This window comes from Oncorhynchus tshawytscha, linkage group LG02 (genome assembly GCF_018296145.1).
Source record: "Oncorhynchus tshawytscha isolate Ot180627B linkage group LG02, Otsh_v2.0, whole genome shotgun sequence".
NCBI classification, from domain to species: Eukaryota; Metazoa; Chordata; class Actinopteri; order Salmoniformes; family Salmonidae; genus Oncorhynchus; species Oncorhynchus tshawytscha.
Window position 1 is genome coordinate 17,235,146 of NC_056430.1, and position 22,365 is coordinate 17,257,510.

The 22,365-nt window shown below is 43.8% G+C and overlaps 1 protein-coding gene across 5 annotated transcripts in view; it reads right to left on the bottom strand.

The window, feature by feature from the left end:
- Positions 1–2,307: 2,307 nt before the first annotated feature.
- Positions 2,308–22,365, bottom strand: part of LOC112220724 (forkhead box protein J3) — a 167,447-nt gene continuing 147,389 nt past the window's right edge. For all 5 annotated transcript variants that reach the window (XM_042331381.1, XM_042331388.1, XM_042331385.1 and 2 more), the window contains exons 6-12: positions 15,692–15,820; positions 11,916–12,090; positions 8,905–9,381; positions 8,451–8,552; positions 7,583–7,777; positions 6,753–6,851; positions 2,308–6,505 (exon numbers count right to left, since the gene is read on the bottom strand). In XM_042331381.1, the coding sequence (XP_042187315.1) occupies positions 6,393–6,505; positions 6,753–6,851; positions 7,583–7,777; positions 8,451–8,552; positions 8,905–9,381; positions 11,916–12,090; positions 15,692–15,820 (1,290 nt within the window). In that variant the 3' untranslated portion in view covers positions 2,308–6,392. The remainder of the gene's footprint in view (positions 6,506–6,752; positions 6,852–7,582; positions 7,778–8,450; positions 8,553–8,904; positions 9,382–11,915; positions 12,091–15,691; positions 15,821–22,365) is intronic.

Below are 22,365 nucleotides of genomic sequence, written 5' to 3' on the forward strand. Positions count from 1 at the left end.
GTGTAGTGTTAACTCCTAAATAGCTTACATACTTTTATTCTATACAGCAGGGGGTGTTTCTGCGATCAACCATCAAGACTAGAGCATCAGACACTCCACCTGGCAGAATTACATAACAAGTACCACCAAGGCAGGGCAGACGGCTCCCCTCCCCATATTACATTTCAACATAAGGAACTTTCATTTGCATTCACAATTAAGTAAGGAGTAACCATAGCCCTTCCATGTATAGTCATTTTGATGACACCCTGAACAGCACAGCCCAATGTGGCCCGGTACAAATATTTAGCATACCTAAATAAACCTGTTCCATATGGTTCTGATCAAATAAAAATACACACCAGAGTCAGAGGTCTGAGATATAATCCGTAAAGGTTACTATAAATAAACATAACCAAGTCTCAATTGAATACATTATAACTAACTAAACAAATTGACTGAATTCACTAAATTCAAATCAAAGCTCAGGACATACAGATATAGAATCCTAATTTGATCCTTTTTGTTGCTGAGAGTTGCAGGAAATGCAGATGAGCCTGCTGATTTACATAAATTCACTGAAACCCCAAACTAACACTTCCATTAACAGTTTAACACTTCATGTAGCCTACTTTTGGCCAGCTAATAGCCTAACCACCGACCAAGCAACACTATGGACTAAACATTAAAATCCTGTTGCTGCAGGATTTATTTGCTGTGACAATATAGGGTAAAATTAAGATCCTACATCTGGGACATAGGAGGCTCGAGTGATTGATTAGGTGATTTAACACTTCAAAAAAAAAAAAATACATTTAACCTCTATTTAACAAGGTAAGTTGGTTAAGAACACATTTGTATTTACAATGACGGCCTACACTGGCCAAACCCGGATGACACTGGGCCAATTGTGCCCCGCCCTATGGGACTCCCAATCACGGCCGGTTGTGATACAGCCTGGATTCGAACCAGGGAGTCTGTAGTGACGCCTCTAGCACTAAGATGCAGTGCTTTAGACCGCTGCGCAACTTTGGAGAGCCAAAAATTTAGTGGTGGCTTATTTACTTGTTCAATCAATCAAATGTATTCATAAAGCCCTTTTTACATCAGCCGATGACAAAGTGCTATACAGAAACCCAGACTAAAACCCCAAACAGCAAGCAATGGAGATGTAGAAGTATGGTGGCTAGAAAAAAACTCCCTAGAAAGGCAGGAACATGGGAAGAAACCTAGAGAGGAACCAGGCTATGAGGGGTGGCCAGTCCTCTTCTCGTTGTGCCGGGTGGAGATTATAACAGTTCATGGCCAAGATGTTCAAACGTTCATAGATGACCAGCAGGGCCAGATAATAACAATCATCACAGTGGTTGTAGAGGGTGCAACAGGCCAGAACCTCAAGAGTAAATGTCAGTCGGCAGCTGGCGGTGCAGAACATAGCTGTACTGCCAGTGCCAGCAGAAGCAGCATCAGAGGATTTCTCATGACTGTCTTCCTGATGTCTTCTCTTACAGTAACTAGACCAACGCCCCTAGCTGAGTCTAAAGGAGCTGTAGCACAGCTGAGCTCCCCCACACTACCTTCCCTGAAGTCAGTTACTCACTTCTACCAGTTTGGACCAAAGAGATGGAGCAGAATTCCAAACTGAGCATGAAGAATTGTATGTCATGGAGTGTGAAAGTGGAGGTTTCGTGGGTGTCATGGGGGCTTGACATGTGTTGGGGCTAGGGGAGGGTCTCCAGGAGCTGGGCGGGGAAAAGGACATGCGTGTCTTGATAAACCTATGATTTCTTACTGTAACCGTCCTGGTAGACTATTCTAGTCCAGGAACGTGTCATGTGGAAAACAACATATGGAGCTTGTCATTGACATGGAAGAAAGAGTTCCAGTATGAACACTAGTACGGTAATGCTAGTACTAATGTATGATCCTGGAAAACCTTCAGAATTAGTGAACTTTTAAACATTTAGAGTGCACAGAACTAAGTGGAATGTTGCAAGTGAAATAACAAATATTTACCAAAAACAATTTTCTGTAAATGTTTGAGGTTGTGAGCAAGGAGCTGCACTACTGCCATTTGGGCTCTACTATTGGTTATATTCAACACTAACCTTTCAGTTTGGCTCTGATTTGTCATAATTGCAGCAATTTTAACAGTGTATATAGAAATTCCCCTAGCCACAACTACTATGGTCTAAACACACTGCAAAACTTGTGTTCTGTAACGGTGATGCGAGTAACGGCTACATCTTATGTTCAAAATATGAAATAATTCACAAGTTGCTTCATGTAACTCATTCAAATACATAAAAAAAGATAAACGCACAACTATTCCACAGTGAAGTTAACATTTTATTTGTTTAAGTGCCATTCATGCATATTGGGGATGGGGGTGGTATCGACAACTCTAATAACAAGTTATTTTACAGCACTAAACCAATACAAAGAGTAGCTGTATCACCTCATTGGACAGCAAAAGTAATAAACCGTGCAATAACCAAGAGGACAAAAAGGAGAAAAAGAAAACAAATACAAGAAATGACAAAGACAAAATCAAAAACTGAAAAACATAACAAAATATATATTATCAACATTGAAACACTGAATGTAGAACCATAGTACAGGTAAAAGGTAGTGTCACAAAAAGCCAACACATTTTCATCACATATATACAATATAGATATATACACATACGGTCTCACCCTCTGATTGGACAATAACAAAATACTCTATTCTTTTCCCTCTCATGAGTAAGACCAACCCCTTGCCTTGATGCCCCGCCCCCAAGAGGAAAAGGGATGACTGAAAAGACATTTATTTACAAGAAGCAAAACAACACACCAGCACTGAATAAAATAGGCCTCAATCAGCAGTACTTCTTGGCAGTTTTCTCCATAATGTAACAAGCGAACAAGGCTTATTTTCTTTTTTCATATCATAGTAATCTCTCTGGCAGGTACATCTCCAGCAGTATTTAAAAAATTGAGTTGTCTTTTTAAACAAAATGTACTCACTCGCACACAGACACACAAGCACACACACACAGTTAAGAGGGTGATCCAGTCATCGTCTTTCCCTTCCTCTTTACCTCTGATCACATCCATGAGCTCTTTCCAGCCCATCCCATCTCCTCTGAGCTGTGGGGGTGGATTTACTACATACCCTAAGGCTGTCCGAGAGTTTTTCATTAGTGCCTTCATCATTACCAGTGATGAAATGCAACATACAAAACCATGGGCTGCCAAGACTTCCCTATCACTTTTATATCCATATTCTCACTGTGTTCCTCAAAACACCCATTCCTTAGGTGAGTCCCAGAGTCTGCAGCACCCACACTGACTTCAACTAGCAATCAAATGGTCAATTAAAAATCACTACACTGATCTTTTCTCCATAAAGTAGTCCTCCTTCACTAATGAAGGGCTCAATGATTGACAATCTTAAGTGATCTTGGCTTTTTAACTGAATGAGCAATCAGACTGTGCTTTAAATGGCTGGCTGGCTGGCTGACTGACTGATTTTGTCAGTCAGACTAAACACTCAATGGGTATCCACAGGCAGGACAATCAGCCACACACAACGCTTTCAAATACAATGAACATTTGGGAATCTAACCGAAAATCCAGTACAGGTAAAAGTAGCAGAAGTAAGAAAAGGAAAAAGGAAAAGAAAGAAAAAAACATTTAAGATCAAAACAATGGGCAGTATTAACGAACTGGCTGCTCAAAGATCTGTGAAACCTTGCAGATATGCTTGGCAGTATAGCTAGCTGTGAGAAGAGCTAGCACTAGCACTAGCTCCAGCCAAGCTTCCCTTCTTCTTCTGCCTCCTGTTCCAAAAGGACAATGGCGGTTCAGTATCTACACATGTACACTGTCACAAGAGACATATTGGTGTCTGGCCCCAGCGGTGTTTATGTGATATTACAAAACTATGTCATGATTTTCAGAAATGGAGTAAAACAAAATCCAGCCAAAGATTTAGTTTATCTAAGGGCCAATAGTGGAGGAACAAATGAAAAAGGGAAGATGAACTGTGCTGCTCCCATACAGGTTTAACGCAGCACCATGATTGGGGTTCAGGGCCAGTCTGATTAAGACGACAAAGAGGGACAGAGAGGACAGGAGTGTTTCCAGAACCTCTAGTCTCCCATCCTCCATCTCCACCTGGCTGTTGACCAGACAGAGCTCATTTCTCAACTTAAGAAACCCTGCCTGCAAAATGCACATCTGCCTTGAACCCTTGCTTTCATCTCTTTTTTCTGTATCTGTTTTGTGCTCATTGATAGCATATGCAGATGATTGTAATTTTAGGGCAAACACACACACACACACACACACCTCGTTCCCTTTTTATATGGTATTTCAGCATATTTTCTGCCTTGCAGTTTAAGTCTGACGGTCACAACCAAGATATTTGGGAGATCGATTCTGATGACTTGGGACGTATAGCATCTGAATGAAGAACATTCCTATTGTTTGTAGTAATTAAGTTATATCAGTACATTTCCTGCATCAGAAGATAACAGGAAAATATCCTACAGTTCATTGTGCTGCATGTACACTGAGTTTAATATATGAAAAGACACCTACAGGTGTATACTTGTACTCATTCATTTTGTGTATTAACTACAAACTATTTCCTTAAAACACTAGTACAGGGAAATTATAATCAATCTCATTGATTGCGGGACCAGTGGAAGGATGTAGTGATTGAGAATGAGACTACTTTAAGTCTAAGTATTATTTTGACAAAGGAAAAAAAAAAGCCAGACAAGGGGGGTGATGAGGTCTGGAATTCATCTACCAGTTTCAGTCTTGGAGTATTGGAGATAAAGGTATGACATTGTTAACAGAATAGACACAAAACCACAACAAATACTGCCGGTAATGTTTCTGAATGTACACAATTAGCTTAAAAAACAAAAAATGGGCCAGATGTGTTGGTTAAAGGACAACGCTCTATGATAAAGCATTTGTGTTCTTTATGTGAAGCCTAGTTCAATGCAAAACACCCTGTTCAAAACATAACCTCAGTTATTGTAAACCTTCCTACCAATACACCCACTATTGGGGATCCTAACCTTCCTACCAATACACCCACTATTGGGGATCCTAACCTTCCTACCAATACACCCACTAATGGGGATCCTAACCTTCCTACCAATACACCCACTAATGGGGATCCTAACCTTCCTACCAATACACCCACTAATGGGGATCCTAACCTTCCTACCAATACACCCACTAATGGGGATCCTAACCTTCCTACCAATACACCCACTATTGGGGATCCTAACCTTCCTACCAATACACCCACTATTGGGGATCCTAACCTTCCTACCAATACACCCACTATTGGGGATCCTAACCTTCCTACCAATACACCCACTAATGGGGATCCTAACCTTCCTACCAATACACCCACTAATGGGGATCCTAACCTTCCTACCAATACACCCACTAATGGGGATCCTAACCTTCCTACCAATACACCCACTATTGGGGATCCTAACCTTCCTACCAATACACCCACTATTGGGGATCCTAACCTTCCTACCAATACACCCACTATTGGGGATCCTAACCTTCCTACCAATACACCCACTAATGTGGATCCTAACCTTCCTACCAATACACCCACTAATGGGGATCCTAACCTTCCTACCAATACACCCACTAATGGGGATCCTAACCTTCCTACCAATACACCCACTAATGGGGATCCTAACCTTCCTACCAATACACCCACTATTGGGGATCCTAACCTTCCTACCAATACACCCACTAATGGGGATCCTAACCTTCCTACCAATACACCCACTAATGGGGATCCTAACCTTCCTACCAATACACCCACTAATGGGGTTCCATCCAAAGCAAACCAACAAGCACCACAGGCGGCCTGCGTTTTCCATAAAATAATAAAAACGAATAAAGAGAGAAACTCATCCAAGAGGCAGCCGAGGCCTAAAGTCAACACGAGAAGGATAACAAGCGGAAAAAGTCGCTCAAATCACACAACAGTTACGGAGGGAGCTGGGGGAACTTTGGAAAGCTGCTGGCTGGGAGGGGGATGGCTGAGGAACGAGGACTGGAGGATTTGTTTCGACATGAACGTGTGCTACTTGCCTGGTCAAGACAAGCACATAAGCCACCACTTAAACATGTCCTAGTAAATATGATTGTCTTCAAAGTAACATTTATTTTGTATGTTTCATTTTGTTTGTAAAAATGGCAGCACTCTGAAGTCTCTCCCTCTATCCTCCCAAAACAACATCTGCTCTTCTGTTCTGTATCCCACCAGCAACAGTCAGTCTCCTTGCTAGAGCATACAGCTCAGCCTGGCTTCTTCCTCCTACTTCCACCTGCTCTGCACCACCTGACCGTTCCTTGTTAGGGGCAGAACATCTAACATTAGACAATGGAGTCCCAGTCAAAGTCATCCTGGATGTCATCAGCTGGCATGCGGTGCATCTGGAAGTTTCTGGGAGAGATCATGTGCTGCTGGTTCATCTGCGCATGGTGTCCTAAGAGAAGAGAGCAGGGGAGTTGGGCATAGTACACACACAAAGACACACATGCACTGTGCAAGCTTCATTGGTTAAATGTGTAGTTGAATGGGAAATGGACTTGTCGAGGTGTTGTTGTAGTGCTTGTAGAATGTGGAAGGATAGGTTTGATGAATACTTGGAGTGTACCGTAGAGACCATCCCCTTAACTGAGATCTAGTTTAGTGAGTAGTTGTATTGTATAGAGGCTGCCGCTGTTCTGTACCTGTCATTGTGGGACCTGCGCTGCTCATTGGGGGCATGTGGGGGTATCCTGGGGGGCCCATCATAGACATGCTCTGTCTTGAGTCCATGTAGAGATTTCCTGTGGAGAGAAAGACAAGCTCAAGTATCGCAATCCCAAAATAATATATGTGCTAGCTAAAACAAGCCACCTGGTCAGCAGCATTATTGCAATATACATTGAGTGTACAAAACATTAAGGACACCTGCTCTTCCCATGACATAGACTGACCAGGTGAATCCAGGTGAAAGCTATAATCCCTTATTGATGTCACCTGTTAAATCCACTTCAATCAGTGTAGATGAAGGGGAGCAGACAGGTTAAATAAGGATGTTTAGACCTTGAGACAACTGAGACAGATTGTGTATGTGTGCCATTCAGAGGGTGAATGGGCAAGACAAAAAATATTTAAGTGCCTTTGAACGGGGTATGGTAGTAGGTCCAGTTTGTGTCAAGAACTGCAAAACTTCTGGATTTTTCACTCAACAGTTTCCTGTGTATGAAGAATGGTCCATCACCCAAAGGACAACCAGCCAACTTGACAACTGTGGGAGGCATTGGAATCAACATGGGCCAGCATCCTTGTGGAACGCATTCAACACCCTGTAGTCCATGCCCCAACAAATTGCAAATTGAGGCTGTTCTCAGGGCAAAAGGGAGTGCAACTCAATATTAGGAAGGTGTTCCTAATGTTTTGTACACTCAGTTTACATTTACATAAAGGAAAATGCCACCAATGTCCAGTGATCTGAAGTGGTAAATGCAATAATAATGTTAGTTGGGATGCAGGTTAGAGGTGAGGAGTCACCCACCTGTGGCCATGTGCTGGCTGGGCTTGTTGGGGTGCATGGAGCCATGGCATACGGGTACGGACTGCACTGCCCCCTGTGGCTGAATGACACCGGTACGGGCGAAGAACTGGTTGATAGATGAGCAGAGATCTGCGATCTGTGTGGGCTCCAGGGCCCAGTTGTTCTGCTCTGCTAGTCTCATGCTCTCCTTCAGTCCTGCACAGGGTCAAACATACATATCATCAGCCAAAGAAAACAACAGCGATGTACAGCCGCCTCAGCAGCTCACCAGTCCAACCCTTTCAGTAGTACTAGCTGCTAGCCACTGCAGAGAAATGTCTCAACGACAAGTTAGTCATAAAAATCACCGGTCAAATCATCCACACCCCATAAATGTGAAAAGTGGGTGTAGACACTTATCTATGTAAAAAAAAAAAAATGCTTTAATTACATAACTAAACTTTATCGGTGATAATTAAAACCGCCTACCTTGCAATTGTATACTGTAATTGGATCAACTCTGTGACCTGCTGAGCTACACTGTTTGGTAATTAAACTTGAAGGCAGTGTTCTTTAATTGTAGAGCTCCTTCAAATTCAACAGTTGATTGGCAACACGTCAGCACACCAACAAAAAGAGAGAACTCCAATGTGTCTAATGGTGCTCATCATGGGCAATCAGCCATGAAATCATTAGGATAAAATGACTCTGGTAAACACAATAAACAGCTGTTAAAATGTCAGTGAAAAGAACAGGTAGACAGTAAGAAAAATATATTAAATGCAGGACTAACACATTGAAAAATAAGCAGCCTGTATAGTTATCCTATTTGAGGCTGAAATTGGATGTGTCAATGCAACAGCATTTACATAATCCTTCATGGCCACACCTTGAAAAGGTGAGAGGTCGACATCAGCCCAGTTATAACTGCTGGCAATACGGCAGCTCTCTTTCAGTGCGTCCAGATTTGGGTACCAGTCAGAGGGCAGACCTGTAAACACAGATGGAGCACAGACTATTTTTTAGAGGCTAGGAGTCCATGAGTCTCTACATTTCCTGCAACAGTACTCTACTTTGGCCACCGGTAGGAGCCAGTTCCCTCTGAAAAGGTTGCTGTGCTCCAGAGGTACTGTCTGGTGTATGGATGCAGGATTTGCTTTGTTCTCATTACAGCAAACAGCATAAATCAGATGGTGATTTACTGTCCTTTGTCCCAAAGCAGGTCTTGGTACTTATACAGAACAAATGTCCAGCTGTGTCTTGGAGGGTTATCCCTGAGTGTATCTGAATGTGTGTGTTTGTGTGTGTGTGACATCGGTGTAGAAGAGAGAGGCGGGTCTTACCCGTGTTGCAGGCCATCTGTTGCTGGGCAGGATGGGGCTGGTGAGCCAGAGTCTGATGCGGCTGCTGGGAGGGGTGCTGGCCGTGCTGCTGTGAGTGTTGGGAGGGGTGCTGGGTGTGCTGTGCGTGTTGGGAGGGGTGCGGCGTGTGCTGTGATGGGTGCTGACCATGCTGGGAGTGTGCAGGGTGATGGGGGTGCTGTGGGTGCTGTGGGTGTTGGTGCTGGGTGTGTTGGTTGTGCTGGCCATGTTGGTTGTGTGGGCCGTGCTGGGAGATGTGCTGTGTGTGGGGCGAGCCGTGGCCCGGGTGGGCGTTCTGGCCAGGGAGCTGGGGAGGGTGGGACAGGGGCACCTGGCCACCGCTGCTGGAGTGGTTGTTTGTCAGGCTGTTCTGGGTGCTAATGGTGCCACTGGGTGAGTGCTGATAGGAGCAGGAGGTGTGGGTCTGTTGGGACGATTCCGTTGGCATGCCCATCAAACCTGGAAGTCCATATACACACACACACACAAAACACAGTCATTATTAGTCCTCTCTGCTTAGAGAATTGAATCACTATTTGATATAAACATACAATGTAAAATAAACTGATGTTACATTGAGACTAAACAGCTGCCATTTTGAACGAGCTAAAGGAATGTCTCAGCAGCACTAGAGTCTGAGCCTTTCTTCTGCATCCTGTGTTTCTTTTCACATTTGTCATTGTGCAGCAGCACTGTTCTCTAAACAAGCACGACTGGAGCACGAACATCTGCACACCCAACAGCCATCGTGTAGAGGAGTGGTTCTTAAGAGGCCTGTCCATTTACATGTTAGTCATTTAGAGTTGCCTTCGCCACTGCCTCAGAACACTTACTGAAGTGGTGACAAAGGTGGATCTCTTATCGGCACGACTTACGCCAGCAATTACAGTTAAAGTGCCTTGCTCAAAGGCACATCGGCATATTTTTTACCTAGTCGGCTTGGGGTTTTGAACCAGCTACACTTCGATTACTGGCCCAACGCTCTTAACCGCTAGGCTATCAGCTTTGCCACAGTAAACCTATTTTACTGGAGTGCTTTTAGAGTTGACTCCAGCCCCACTGCCCCAGAACACTTACTGCAGCGGTGACAAAGGTGGATCTCTTATCGGCACAGAAAGCCCATTGTCCAACCAGGGAAATACAGAAAGCAATTAGCGCGCAGCCCCAGAATAATAATGTGAGCTCATTACCTATTATCAAAGCCGGTGAATTAGCTCACTGTCTACAGCACCATGGTGTGAAATCCTCTCGCTCGCTTATTTACACTTTTTAATTGCAAGGGCTTGTCTGACTAAGAGATTTCACTTTTATGCACATAAAAAGGGAACAACTTTAAACTAATGAAACTTAGATGATAGATTAAAGGAGAGGAACACTGAAAACATTAGCATGAAATGCATTAGATTTGTGAAAGTAGGCTATACAAGGAAAAGCATTGTCTGCTTTTACCCATAACCCACTTGTCAAGTGCTTTTTGTTCTTCAGTCAATCAGATTACAAACAAAAAGCATTACGTTCTAAAGGGCTGCCATGTTTTGGAGAGCTACACTTGATCTGACTCTGTGCAATAGGCCTTCATCAGGTTTGATGCTGCAATCATATGAAGTGTGTGTGTGTGTGTGTGTGTGTGTGTGTGTGTGTGTGTGTGTATGTATGTATATCATCCTAAAAATCAGGATTAACAGAGTAAGGATTAACATGTTTTATCCCATATAATGAATAAAGGTTATTCTGCTATGAACTTGCCGACTCTCTTTTATGCTTAGCATTGGGAATGAGGCCAGAGGCTTTAGCACACAGTAGACCATGAAAACACCCATAGATTTCCACTACGGTTACTGTCTATTAAATGACTAATTGAAATCACTAAACCTAATTCGCACCAATTCCACTCTCCTTCGACCAGCTGTTAGATGTATAACAACACCCATAGAATAATCCTGGCATCTTCTGCACGAGTTTACTAACACTACCCGGTGGGGCTGGGCGATATGACCATGTCTATCGTTTATATCGTAGTGTCGCAAATCACACTCTTTACGGCAATATTTTCGTCAATTGGACGACGCTTTGCGTTCTTCCACACGAGTCGCGTGGAAGGAAATATGCAACACAAACAAACATGGAGTGAACGTGGCACAGAGCTCGTACCTAAAAGAGGGGCAACTTCAGTCTCATGGACGTGGTTTGGGTATGAAAAGTCTGACACGGACCAGAAAACCATCCTCTGCAAAATATGCCGCAGGCCGGTCCTGACAACAGGCTCAAACACCACTAACCTCTTACCACCTACACAAGAATCATGTGAAGCAGTACGGAGAGAGTCTGCGGATGACACGCAATAAAGTAGGCAAACGCCTCTTGCAACGTCTGAGTCGAGAGTTCAAAACAAACCCCCGACTCAGACGTTGCAAGAGGCGTTTGCCCGCAGCACAGCATATGGCAAAGAACCATGAAGATGGAAGGAGATAACAGCTGCCGTTACAACTTATATCTGCAAAGACAAGGTCCCAATTTACACGGTCCAGAAACGGGGGTTTCATGAGTTGTGCTAACACTCAACCCAAGATACCAAATGCACATTCATATGTGACACGTTTTAAAACCAAAATAACATGCAAAACAGGCAATCCGTCAAACATAAATAAATATATATTTTAGGCCTATGTTTATTTTGTTTGCAACTATAGTTGAAGTGTTTTCCATTTACCCCTTTAGATTTTATACATTAATATTTAATATTTTGTTACATGCTTAATTGAACATTTGCACAAAGGTTCTAAATAAAATGAGAAAGTACCTTTTTATTTGTTGAGTTTAATTCAAAATGTAATAAGAAATAGGTCTTTATGTGGTCATTTTATATTAACTATATAACAAAAAAATAGGTGCTATATGGTGATTTGTATCATCGTCGGGATATGAGATTTTGGCCATATCGCCCAGCCCCACTACCTGGTATGTGTCATCCTGCCCTCTTGACGAGCACTCACCCTGTTGGCTGAAGGACTGCCCAAAGACAGACTTGTAAAGGCTGCGGAAGGAGGCACTGAGATCTTCAAAGTCGGAGAAGAGGAGCTGCTTGTCCCTCTCTGGCATGTTGTACTGGGGCTGGAGGGGCTGCTGGAGGCTCATCGACTGAGACACCGGCTCTGGGTGGTTAGTCACCTGGGGATGGAGGAGGAGAGAGAGAAGTAGAGGAGTAGAAAGAGAGGAGAGATAATTAGAGATTTGAGCAGTGAATTACATCTACTCTACATCCAAAACACTGACAGCTGTGTTATGTGTCATGCAGTACAACCTAGCAGTACACACCTCCGTCTAACATACTAACTACAGTACAAACCTATTACCACAGTCAAACACAGACTACAACTTTCACTGGTGAAGAGCACCGACTACACCATCGAACACTGACTCTTGACTGGGAAACATACGTTTCAGAGACATCAATGGATATCTGCACATGGACCTGCTGGAGAACAAGAGAGCCACAAACATTTCATGCAAAACATTTTTCTACACTGAACAAAAATAAACAACATGTAAAGGTTTTGTCCAATTTTGCAAGAGCTAAAATAAAAGATGTCAGAAATGTTCCATCTGCACAAAAAGCAAATCTCATTTTGTGCACAAATTTGTTAATATTCCTGTTCGTGAACATTTCTCCTTTGCCAAGATAATCCATCCACCTGACAGGTGTGGCATATCAAGAAGCTGATTAAACAGCATGATCATTACACAGGTGCACTGTGCTGGGGACAATAAAATTTGCAGCTTTGTCACAACACAATGTTTTGAAGCAGCGTGCAATTGGGATTCTGACTGCAGGAATGTCCACCAGAGAATTAAATGTTCATTTCTCTATCATAAGCCACCTCCAATGTAGTTTTAGAAAATTTGGCAGTATGTCCAACCGCTGACCATGTGTAACTACGCCAGCCCAGGATCTCCATTTCTGGCTTCTTCACCTGCAGGATCGTCTGAGACCAGCCACCCGGACAGCTGATGAAACCGAGGAGTATTTCTGTCTGTAATCAAGCCCTTTTGCCCTCTCAGGCCCCACCCATGGCTGCGCTCCTTCCCAGTCATTTGACTGATTTGTATAAAGAACTGGAACTCAGTAAAACCGTTAAAATAGTTGCATAATGCGTTTATATTTTTGTTCAGTACTTTTTTTTGTGCAACAGATCAAGGCTTGTATTTTAGTCCTGTCCACTAACCTAATTAAACTGCCAAGAACCCATATTGAACATGTATAAGCAGCTAAATATCTGGTGTGTAAAGTGGTCACTCCTCAAACTAAACATCAACTACATGCCTTTGTCTTGATCGCTGCTTGCATCCTTCTCAAAAAGTATTAAAGGAGAAACCAAAATCAACACAAAGCCAATACAATAGATGGCATGCTAAATGTATTTAAAACAAAAACACCAAAGCCTTGTACAAATAAGCAATCATTTTACCCATGTACAGTAGTGTGAGGGTCAATTTTATCCAATGGTGTATAAGAGTGCAGGCAATGTTGCCCTCTAACAAGACGGTCTAATAACGTTAATGATGAGAAAAACACATATGGAGAAATCACTATTCTATAACTGAGGCGGGACCTTGCATTTACATGAAGTAGACTAGATGTTTAAGAACAGTATATATCATTTATTGCAGCATCACAGAGGTAGCTTTCAAGCCATACCAGGTTTAACACGTGAAGGACACTAATAATGGAGCTATCACTTAAAGTAGTCTTGCTGTTAGAGTACACATTCTTTAACACAGCAAAGGGCTTTGCAGACATACTGGTGGGCTATAGTATAGATTGCCTTGCTATAGAATCCAGTCTGAGTCTGCCTGGCTGAAGTGAGGCAGTAAGAAACAGTCTGCTCTCAGCAGCAGCACTGGAGGGACATCCATCAGTCTGAACGGATCGATGCAGAGAGCCTGGAGCAATAGCACCCTGGGAGGCAGGAGGACCCCACCAAAGAAGGGGGCATCTCTGGTGGGAAGGCATCACAGGCAGCAGCTCTCTTTGTCTGCTCTCCAAGAGTGTGTACAGCTCTCACTTTCCCTCAACCCCCCCTGATATTCTGCGCTAGAGCACCAACCCCCCGACCTCTTTAGTCTCCCACTGTCTATAGATCTTCTGAAGGGAAACTCCTGGGTCTCTCGGATCATATGAGATATACAGTAATTAACTGGCCTGGGGCACTGCCCTCAGAGTGGAGCTGATACACTGTTTAAGTTCCAGGGTTACAGCTATCTACTGTGATAAGAGATTGGCATGCACTGCCTAAATTCCTGTATGTCTAAATGTGATACAGTGACAGTTATTTGTGGTGCTTGTTTGGTTTTAGCTGATGTATAGCTGAGGCACTGTGGTTAGAGATTGACATGCATGTTCTAAAAATCAATGGTTTTCAACTGGTTTTGCCTTAGGACCGAAATTGAACAAGGTTGTCTGTCTCAATCCAATATTCGCATTGCGAATTTTGTTACCAAAATGCAATCTGGAATTTATTTATTTTTTCTCTATATTGCTAGTAAATGTACTAATTAAAGTACAATGGAACAACAGTCCCACCTTTTTAATTATATTTCACCCATATTCTTGATGAAGAATGTTAAGCATGAAATACACAGAATCTCACTGGCAATAGACTACCGATAGGTACCTGCTGCGGGCCGACACCAGGTGGGGGTTCGTGATCTCTGATTGGCTCAAAGTCAAGTTGTTGGCCATCGGCAAGGATTGCGATTCTACAAGTATAATCAGCAGGTTTGTCACTACCGGATCGGCACGCAGCAGGTACCACTTTTGTTCTGGCAAGTACCCATCGGCAGTGAGATTATGGGAGCAAAGAAAAGGAAAGGGCATTTTCTCTGTACATCCACGGATCAACCAGTCACACTTCATATGTAATGTAGGCTATGGGATGGTAGCAAGCTAAGTGCACAGACAATGCACACAACACTACATACTATCTAACCACTGTAGCTAGTATTGACAAAATTGAATCACAACGGATTAGCTAATTTCCATGAAACAGCTGCCGAGTTAGTGCAGTGTCCTTAGCTAGGTAGTGTTAGTTAGAGAATATGCCAACTTGAGCTATCTAGCTAAACATTTGGCTATGATCTGGCACTGACAGTATAAGATTATGGAGAGTGAATGAAATTGTTTCTTCGTCATCTTGCTAGGTAGTTATCTAGCTGTAGCCATTAGACAAGTATCAACAAGTTTTTAAAAAACAAAATAGCAACATTACCAATACGCGTGGATATGCAATTACCAAACAACACTATTGATACCTTATGGTTTGGAGTATTTTAACTTTGCTGTGTGAACACAGGCAAACGTTTGACAATCCTACCAGTGTGTCTGAACATTCAAGCTTACTGGTTTGAGATGATAAAATCAACCAAATCCACTAAATAGTGCTGCTAATAAATATTTTTAGAAAATAATATGATTGAACTATTTTACTTCAGAAGGTTCAATTATTTTAAAATATAGGTTCATTATAATTTCTACACACATTATACCTGGTTTTAGTCGTTTAAGTTCAGAATGGAGTATATTTAATACAAATAAATATATATTTTTTACTCAATCACATCCCATTCAAAACCTCCCGCAACCCACCAGCTGATAATCGCTGTTCTAAATGTTTAAGAACTGGGATCCTGTAGTTGTTTGTGTTGCTTGGTGTTTAGCAGTGTGTATAGCTGTAATACTGTGGTTAGAGGTTGCAGCAGTGTGAGCCCTTACCGGTGTGTAGCTGTGCACGCTGCCCACACTGTTTAAATTGACGGAGGCCAGACTCTGGTCAGACAGGCTGTTGTTAAGGCTGCTTCTTGGGCTGTCACTCCCATCCTGGTCTGGGTTGTATAATGCCACCTGAAATAAGAAGAGGCTGTGTTAGCTTTTCTTGCATACCGCACATCACACAACCTAGAAATACACCAACAGGGTTTGACGAATAACTGCATGCCATATACAATCATTATCATTCTGATGGTGAATCGCCATTTGCCCAAATAATGGCTGGGGATGGGTTTTGTTCCGTAACACACTGAATATGGTTTGTGTGTCTAGGAATTCGATACCTGTGTGTGTATGCAAAGCATTTGTGTACTGGATGTTATCAGAGTGCTTTTTTTGGACTAACAGGGTGGCTGGCCAGGAACATATTTTCTGAAGCTCCACAGCTACCCGAGCTACAGGGGCTCCTTCTGAATAAGTGCCCAGGTAAAGGCTCTTCTCTCTCGGAATGTAAGGGAGGGTGTCCCTTTAAAAAAAAAAAAAAATTAAACTAAAGGTCACACTACTGGCCGTGTCAGACCCATCTGCTCACAGAGCGCAAATCGGTTTGGGACAACAAAGGTCTTCAATTCAACCGAGACCCTGACCTTTCAATACAGCAATGCAAGCAACCAGAGCACTGCAACGCGACCATCTTCATTATTATCATCTGAAAAGGCTTTGCTAAAGAAAAAAATGGTGTATTGTGGTGTCACACAACAGACTGCTGTTAAGTAGCACTGGTGGTAGAAACAATCTGGTGATGAATATAATGAGATCCGGAGAGAATAGACATGCATTCATTTTTTCCCATTTTGTGAAACGGAAAGAATGTGTGGAATGGCAGCTATGCGAGCGATGCTACTGGCTGGTGTGTGTGACAGGGCAGGGATTGGCAGCAGCACTAACAGCCTGGATGGTGCTGTGTGCTCAGTCTTGCCCAGTGTCCGGTCAGGGCTCTCTGCTCATCAGGCTGAGTGGCTGTGGTCCTGCCTGCACCCTCTCTCCCAGTCCAACACACAGCAGCAGCAGGACATGAAGGCTGCTCTGCATTCTGAGGCCAGAGAGAAGTCTAGGCCTGACTGACCTCCAGATCTGAGCTCAAATAGTACTTGTGCTTGATTGAGCTTCCCTGGCACAATGGAACCAATGGAATAATCACAAAAGTGAAAACCCGGTAAATCCGTCAAGCTTAATCATCCGTTCAGTGTTTGAAAGAGAACATACCATTTGAACCCAGATCTGGCTGCTGCCCTCTGTTACTGTTATATAGGCAGTCTGAGTACAGCCACTGACTAGTGCTGAGCAATTTACCCCAATTTTTTGGGGGGGTGGGGGGTTATTAAACAACTAATTGACAAATATCAGTTCAATTACTTGAATTCCATAGTAGCTAATTACCACGTTTCTACGCTGAAATAGGTAGACCATTTGCCTAATGAAAAACTACAACTCCCTTCAGCCCAGCGTCCCACAGTTCCTTCTTTTTCTCCAGAGAGAAACAAAATCATTCATAAGATACATTTAGTCAAGAACTCTCTGGGATGCTGGGCTGAAGGGAGTTGTAGATTTCATTAGGCAAATGTATGACCTAGTTCAGCGTAGAAACGTGGTAATTAACTACGATGAACAGAATCCATTGTGTCTGTTCTTCCCGGGTAGGACAGAGACGGCTAGCCGACACAGACCACATGAGAATGCACACAACACAATAATGAGAGGGATAGAGACAGTTCTTGAGGTAGCTCTACCCGATTGATAGTTGGAGTAGTTGCTCATAAGCGGTCTTGAAAGTATGCCATATATACTTTGAAGAACTAGTCAAATGATTGTTAGACAGCTATGAAGCATACATAAGCAGCTACTAGCTAGCAAGCTAGCCTAGCTAAATAGGATGACTCGAAGACAGTACAGTATGGGGAGCACAGAGAACGTTTGTCTGGCTAGCTGCCTTAGAAGAGAAGAGATGGCTTTAAAGAATAAAAAATAATAAAGCCATAAAATAAAAACCAAGTAATACACACAACTGAAATATTATTTCATAGTAATGTCCTCTTTTTCTATTGATGTCTACCCAATGTGGAACTGACAAAGACAAGAGTGTTTTCAATGTTTTGGCAATTCACTATTTTTGGCTTTGGAATTTCCACTAAAATAAATTTGTCATTATTTCATAATGCATTTAATGTTGAAAAAGATAACCAAAACTGAAATCCGTGATAATTTTTTTATAACCAAACTTGTCCTCAAAAGCACTAATCCTGACACACAGCACTCTCCCTCAGTAGTGTGTCATTGTGGGCTCTCACTCAGCCAGAGAATGACACAAAAATGTTGTGCTTTAATAAGTCAGAGGAGAGTGTGTTGGATCCAGTGTTGTAGTGAATGTGTGGTGGGGGAAGGGGATGAAAGCCAAGCTAATTAGTCGACTCTTGCCTTCCACCACTCAGTGTGGGCTTGGCTCCAGTGTTCATTAGCGTGAAGGAGGAAATCAATGAGCAGCTAAGACTGAGGGCTTAGGCACGTCTGAAAATCAGCACTACAATGCTAATCAAACAGCACGCTGTAGAAATATAAATGTTACATGTAATGAGCGGGTTTTTAGCCTTAAACCACCAATCTATTTGTACTCCCCTCATCCAGTGTGCTTATTTCCAGGCCTCACTGCTCTGTGGTTTACACAGACCCCAGAGTCAAGACGCCCACTCGACCAAAACTCAGTCATCATGTCTCTCACACACACGCAAAGTCATCCAAGTCCCACAAAGACAAGCATGCTCACACAGGCAGGAGCTCCTGCCACAGTAAATCCTGATGCGTATTTGGTGCTAGCAACGAGCAGGAGTTAGTGTGTGTTCTATTCTTAGCAGTAAATTAAGTAAAAAGCCAGGTGTGTCTTTTACATAAGACTCTAATCTGGAGCATGAGACTTGGATTATGAAATCAAAGCGAGATTCACCCAGATGTCTTTAACAATGCCTGCCAGGGTTCAGCAGAATCCCTGCTCACAGGATTTAAGAGGGAGAAAGAAAAGCAACGGCAGACTTTTCCTCAGTAAACACACTTCTTCCTACAATCCCCCTTCCTTTATCACGCTCTAGTGCCAGACTTCTGTCTCATTCACAACCACTGCAAACAGCTACCTCAGAATAGACCAGAGAAAAATGTTTTAAAACGCGCGTGTGTGTGTGTGTGTGTGGTGTGTGTGTGTGTGTGTGAGAGAGAGAGAATGAAAGGCAGGGGAGACTTGAGGCACGTCTAACAGACCGTGTTTGGATTCTCACTGGTTCTGTAGTCCTGACACAGTCTCCCATTGGCCTCTCAGAGAAGGCAGGAACATGATATAGAGATGGAAAATAGAGAGCGAGAAAGAGGGAGAGAAAGAGGGAATTCCTGTGGTTTGGCACAGTGCACCAAAAGAGGCGTGGCCAGTTGTATGTTTACAGTGTAACACAGTGAGAAACAAGCTCTCTCAGGAGTAGGGCTCAGATCTGCTGCTGCTTCTCCACTTTATCATAGCAACAGTTACAATCAGAAGAACAAAAGACACACACAAACACAGCCCCGCTGTAACCTTGCCTGAAGCAGGGATGTTCAGAATTTTTGGTGTTTTGTTTTCCATGATTCTTGTGTGTGAAATCCAAACTGTTGTTATCTATGGAGGATGTCCGTGTTAAATGGCCAACTGAGGATTGAAACCTCAATTTTCACAGCAAATCGATGGCAAGTGATTATTTGTTGAGATGAGAGCAGGGAAGACGTGTGTGTTTTATAGGGGCTCCGCCTAGCCCGTCTCACACGCCAAAGACAGTCCTCCTACCGAAAGGGCAGACACACACCACTCCCTCTTACTGCACAGACACGCGGTTCTATCCTAGTGAGGCCCTAAAATGTATTTCCTTTCAAAATCCTATTTTCCCTAAGCCCAAAACCTAAACCCCAAAATAGCCTTTGTTCTTGTCGGGATGTGGGAAACGTCCCAACGAGGGAGAATTGTCCTCGTTTTACTATCCTTGTGGGGACTTCAGGTCCCCACGAGGGTAGAAGAGCAAGACCACACACACCCTCCTCTTCTCACACATCCCACCCTCAAGTACTCTTCCCCAAAGCACCCCCCTCCCCCAGTTGATATAAAAAACAGTCTTTTCTTTATGCCCACTGCAGTAAATGAATGAGCAACTCTTGCAGGTTACTCCAGAGAGCTGCCCCCACTGGGCCCAGAGGAGAGGGCTTAAGGTTAAAAAGCCTATTTCAATTTCAGAGTGAACAGCGTATTCAACGCCAACAGCTTGCAGTCCCTGTGGCTTCACCTGCTCTTTCTCTGCAGTGAGGGTTATACGGCAACACAGTACTGTCTCGCCAGGCTACACAGACTCCTCCAGCCAAACGCTACGGCACGCCCGTAGACGTTAGTTTCTTCTCCACAACGAATCTGGATCAAAGTACTTGCCTGACCCCTTCCTTCGGGGATGTGTGATTGGTCCAGAAGAAGCAAGGATAAAGCGGCAGTTTGACTTTGATACTCTGATTTGTTAGACACATGACTTCCGGCGCCGACAGAGATGGCCGCCTCGCTTCGCGTTCCTAGGAAACTATGCAGTTTGTTTTTTTACGTGTTATTTCTTACACTAGTACACCAGGTCATCTTAGGTTTCATTACATACAGCCGAGAAGAACTACTGAATATAAGATCAGCGTCAACTCACCATCAGTACGACCAAGAATATGTTTTTCGCGATGCGGATCCTGTGTTCTGCCTTACAACCAGTGCAACGGAGTGGATTACATGCAGCGACCCAAAAAAACGACTCAGAAAAAGAGGGAAACGAAGCGGTCTTCTGGTCAGACTCCGGAGACGGGCACACCGTGCACCACTCCCTAGCATTCTTCTTGCCAATGCCCAGTCTCTTGACAACAAGGTTGATGAAATCCGAGCAAGGGTAGCATTCCAGAGGGACATCAGAGACTGTAACGTTCTCTGCTTCACGGACGCTATCCGAAGCGGTGCAGCCAGCGGGTTTCTCCACGCATCAAGCCGACAGAAACAAACATCTTTCTGGTAAGAAGAGGGGCGGGGGCGTATGCCTTATGTCTAACGTGACATGGTGTGATGAAAGAAACATACAGGAACTCAAATCCTTCTGTTCACCTGATTTAGAATTCCTCACAATCAAATGTAGACCGCATTATCTACCAAGAGAATTCTCTTCGATTATAATCACAGCCGTATATATCCCCCCCCAAGCAGACACATCGATGGCTCTGAACGAACTTTATTTAACTCTCTGCTAACTGGAAACGATTTATCCGGAGGCTGCATTCATTGTAGCTGGGGATTTTAACAAGGCTAATCTGAAAACAAGACTCCCTAAATTTTATCAGCATATCGATTGCGCAACCAGGGGTGGAAAGACCCTGGATCATTGTTACTCTAACTTCCGCAACGCATATAAGGCCCTGCCCCGCCCCCCTTTCGGAAAATCTGACCACGACTCCATTTTGTTGATCCCTGCCTACAGACAGAAACTAAAACAAGAAGCTCCCACGCTGAGGTCTGTCCAACGCTGGTCTGACCAAGCTGACTCCACACTCCAAGACTGCTTCCATCACGTGGACTGGGAGATGTTTCGTATTGCGTCAGACAACAACATTGACGAATACGCTGATTCGGTGTGCGAGTTCATTAGAACGTGCGTTGAAGATGTCGTTCCCATAGCAACGATTAAAACATTCCCTAACCAGAAACCGTGGATTGATGGCAGCATTCGTGTGAAACTGAAGGCGCGAACCACTGCTTTTAATCAGGGCAAGGTGTCTGGTAACATGACTGAATACAAACAGTGCAGCTATTCCCTCCGCAAGGCTATCAAACAAGCTAAGCGCCAGTACAGAGACAAAGTAGAATCTCAATTCAACGGCTCAGACACAAGAGGCATGTGGCAGCGTCTACAGTCAATCACGGACTACAGGAAGAAACCCAGCCCAGTCACGGACCAGGAGGTCTTGCTCCCAGGCAGACTAAATAACTTTTTTGCCCGCTTTGAGGACAATACAGTGCCACTGACACGGCCTGCAACGAAAACATGCGGTCTCTCCTTCACTGCAGCCGAAGTGAGTAAGACATTTAAACGTGTTAACCCTCGCAAGGCTGCAGGCCCAGACGGCATCCCCAGCCGCGCCCTCAGAGCATGCGCAGACCAGCTGGCCGGTGTGTTTACGGACATATTCAATCAATCCCTATACCAGTCTGCTGTTCCCAAATGCTTCAAGAGGGCCACCATTGTTCCTGTTCCCAAGAAAGCTAAGGTAACTGAGCTAAACGACTACCGCCCCGTAGCACTCGCATCCGTCATCATGAAGTGCTTTGAGAGACTAGTCAAAGACCATATCACCTCCACCCTACCTGACACCCTAGACCCACTCCAATTTGCTTACCGCCCAAATAGGTCCACAGACGATGCAATCTCAACCACACTGCACACTGCCCTAACCCATCTGGACAAGAGGAATACCTATGTGAGAATGCTGTTCATCGACTACAGCTCGGCATTCAACACCATAGTACCCTCCAAGCTCGTCATCAAGCTCGAGACCCTGGGTCTCGACCCCGCCCTGTGCAACTGGGTACTGGACTTCCTGAC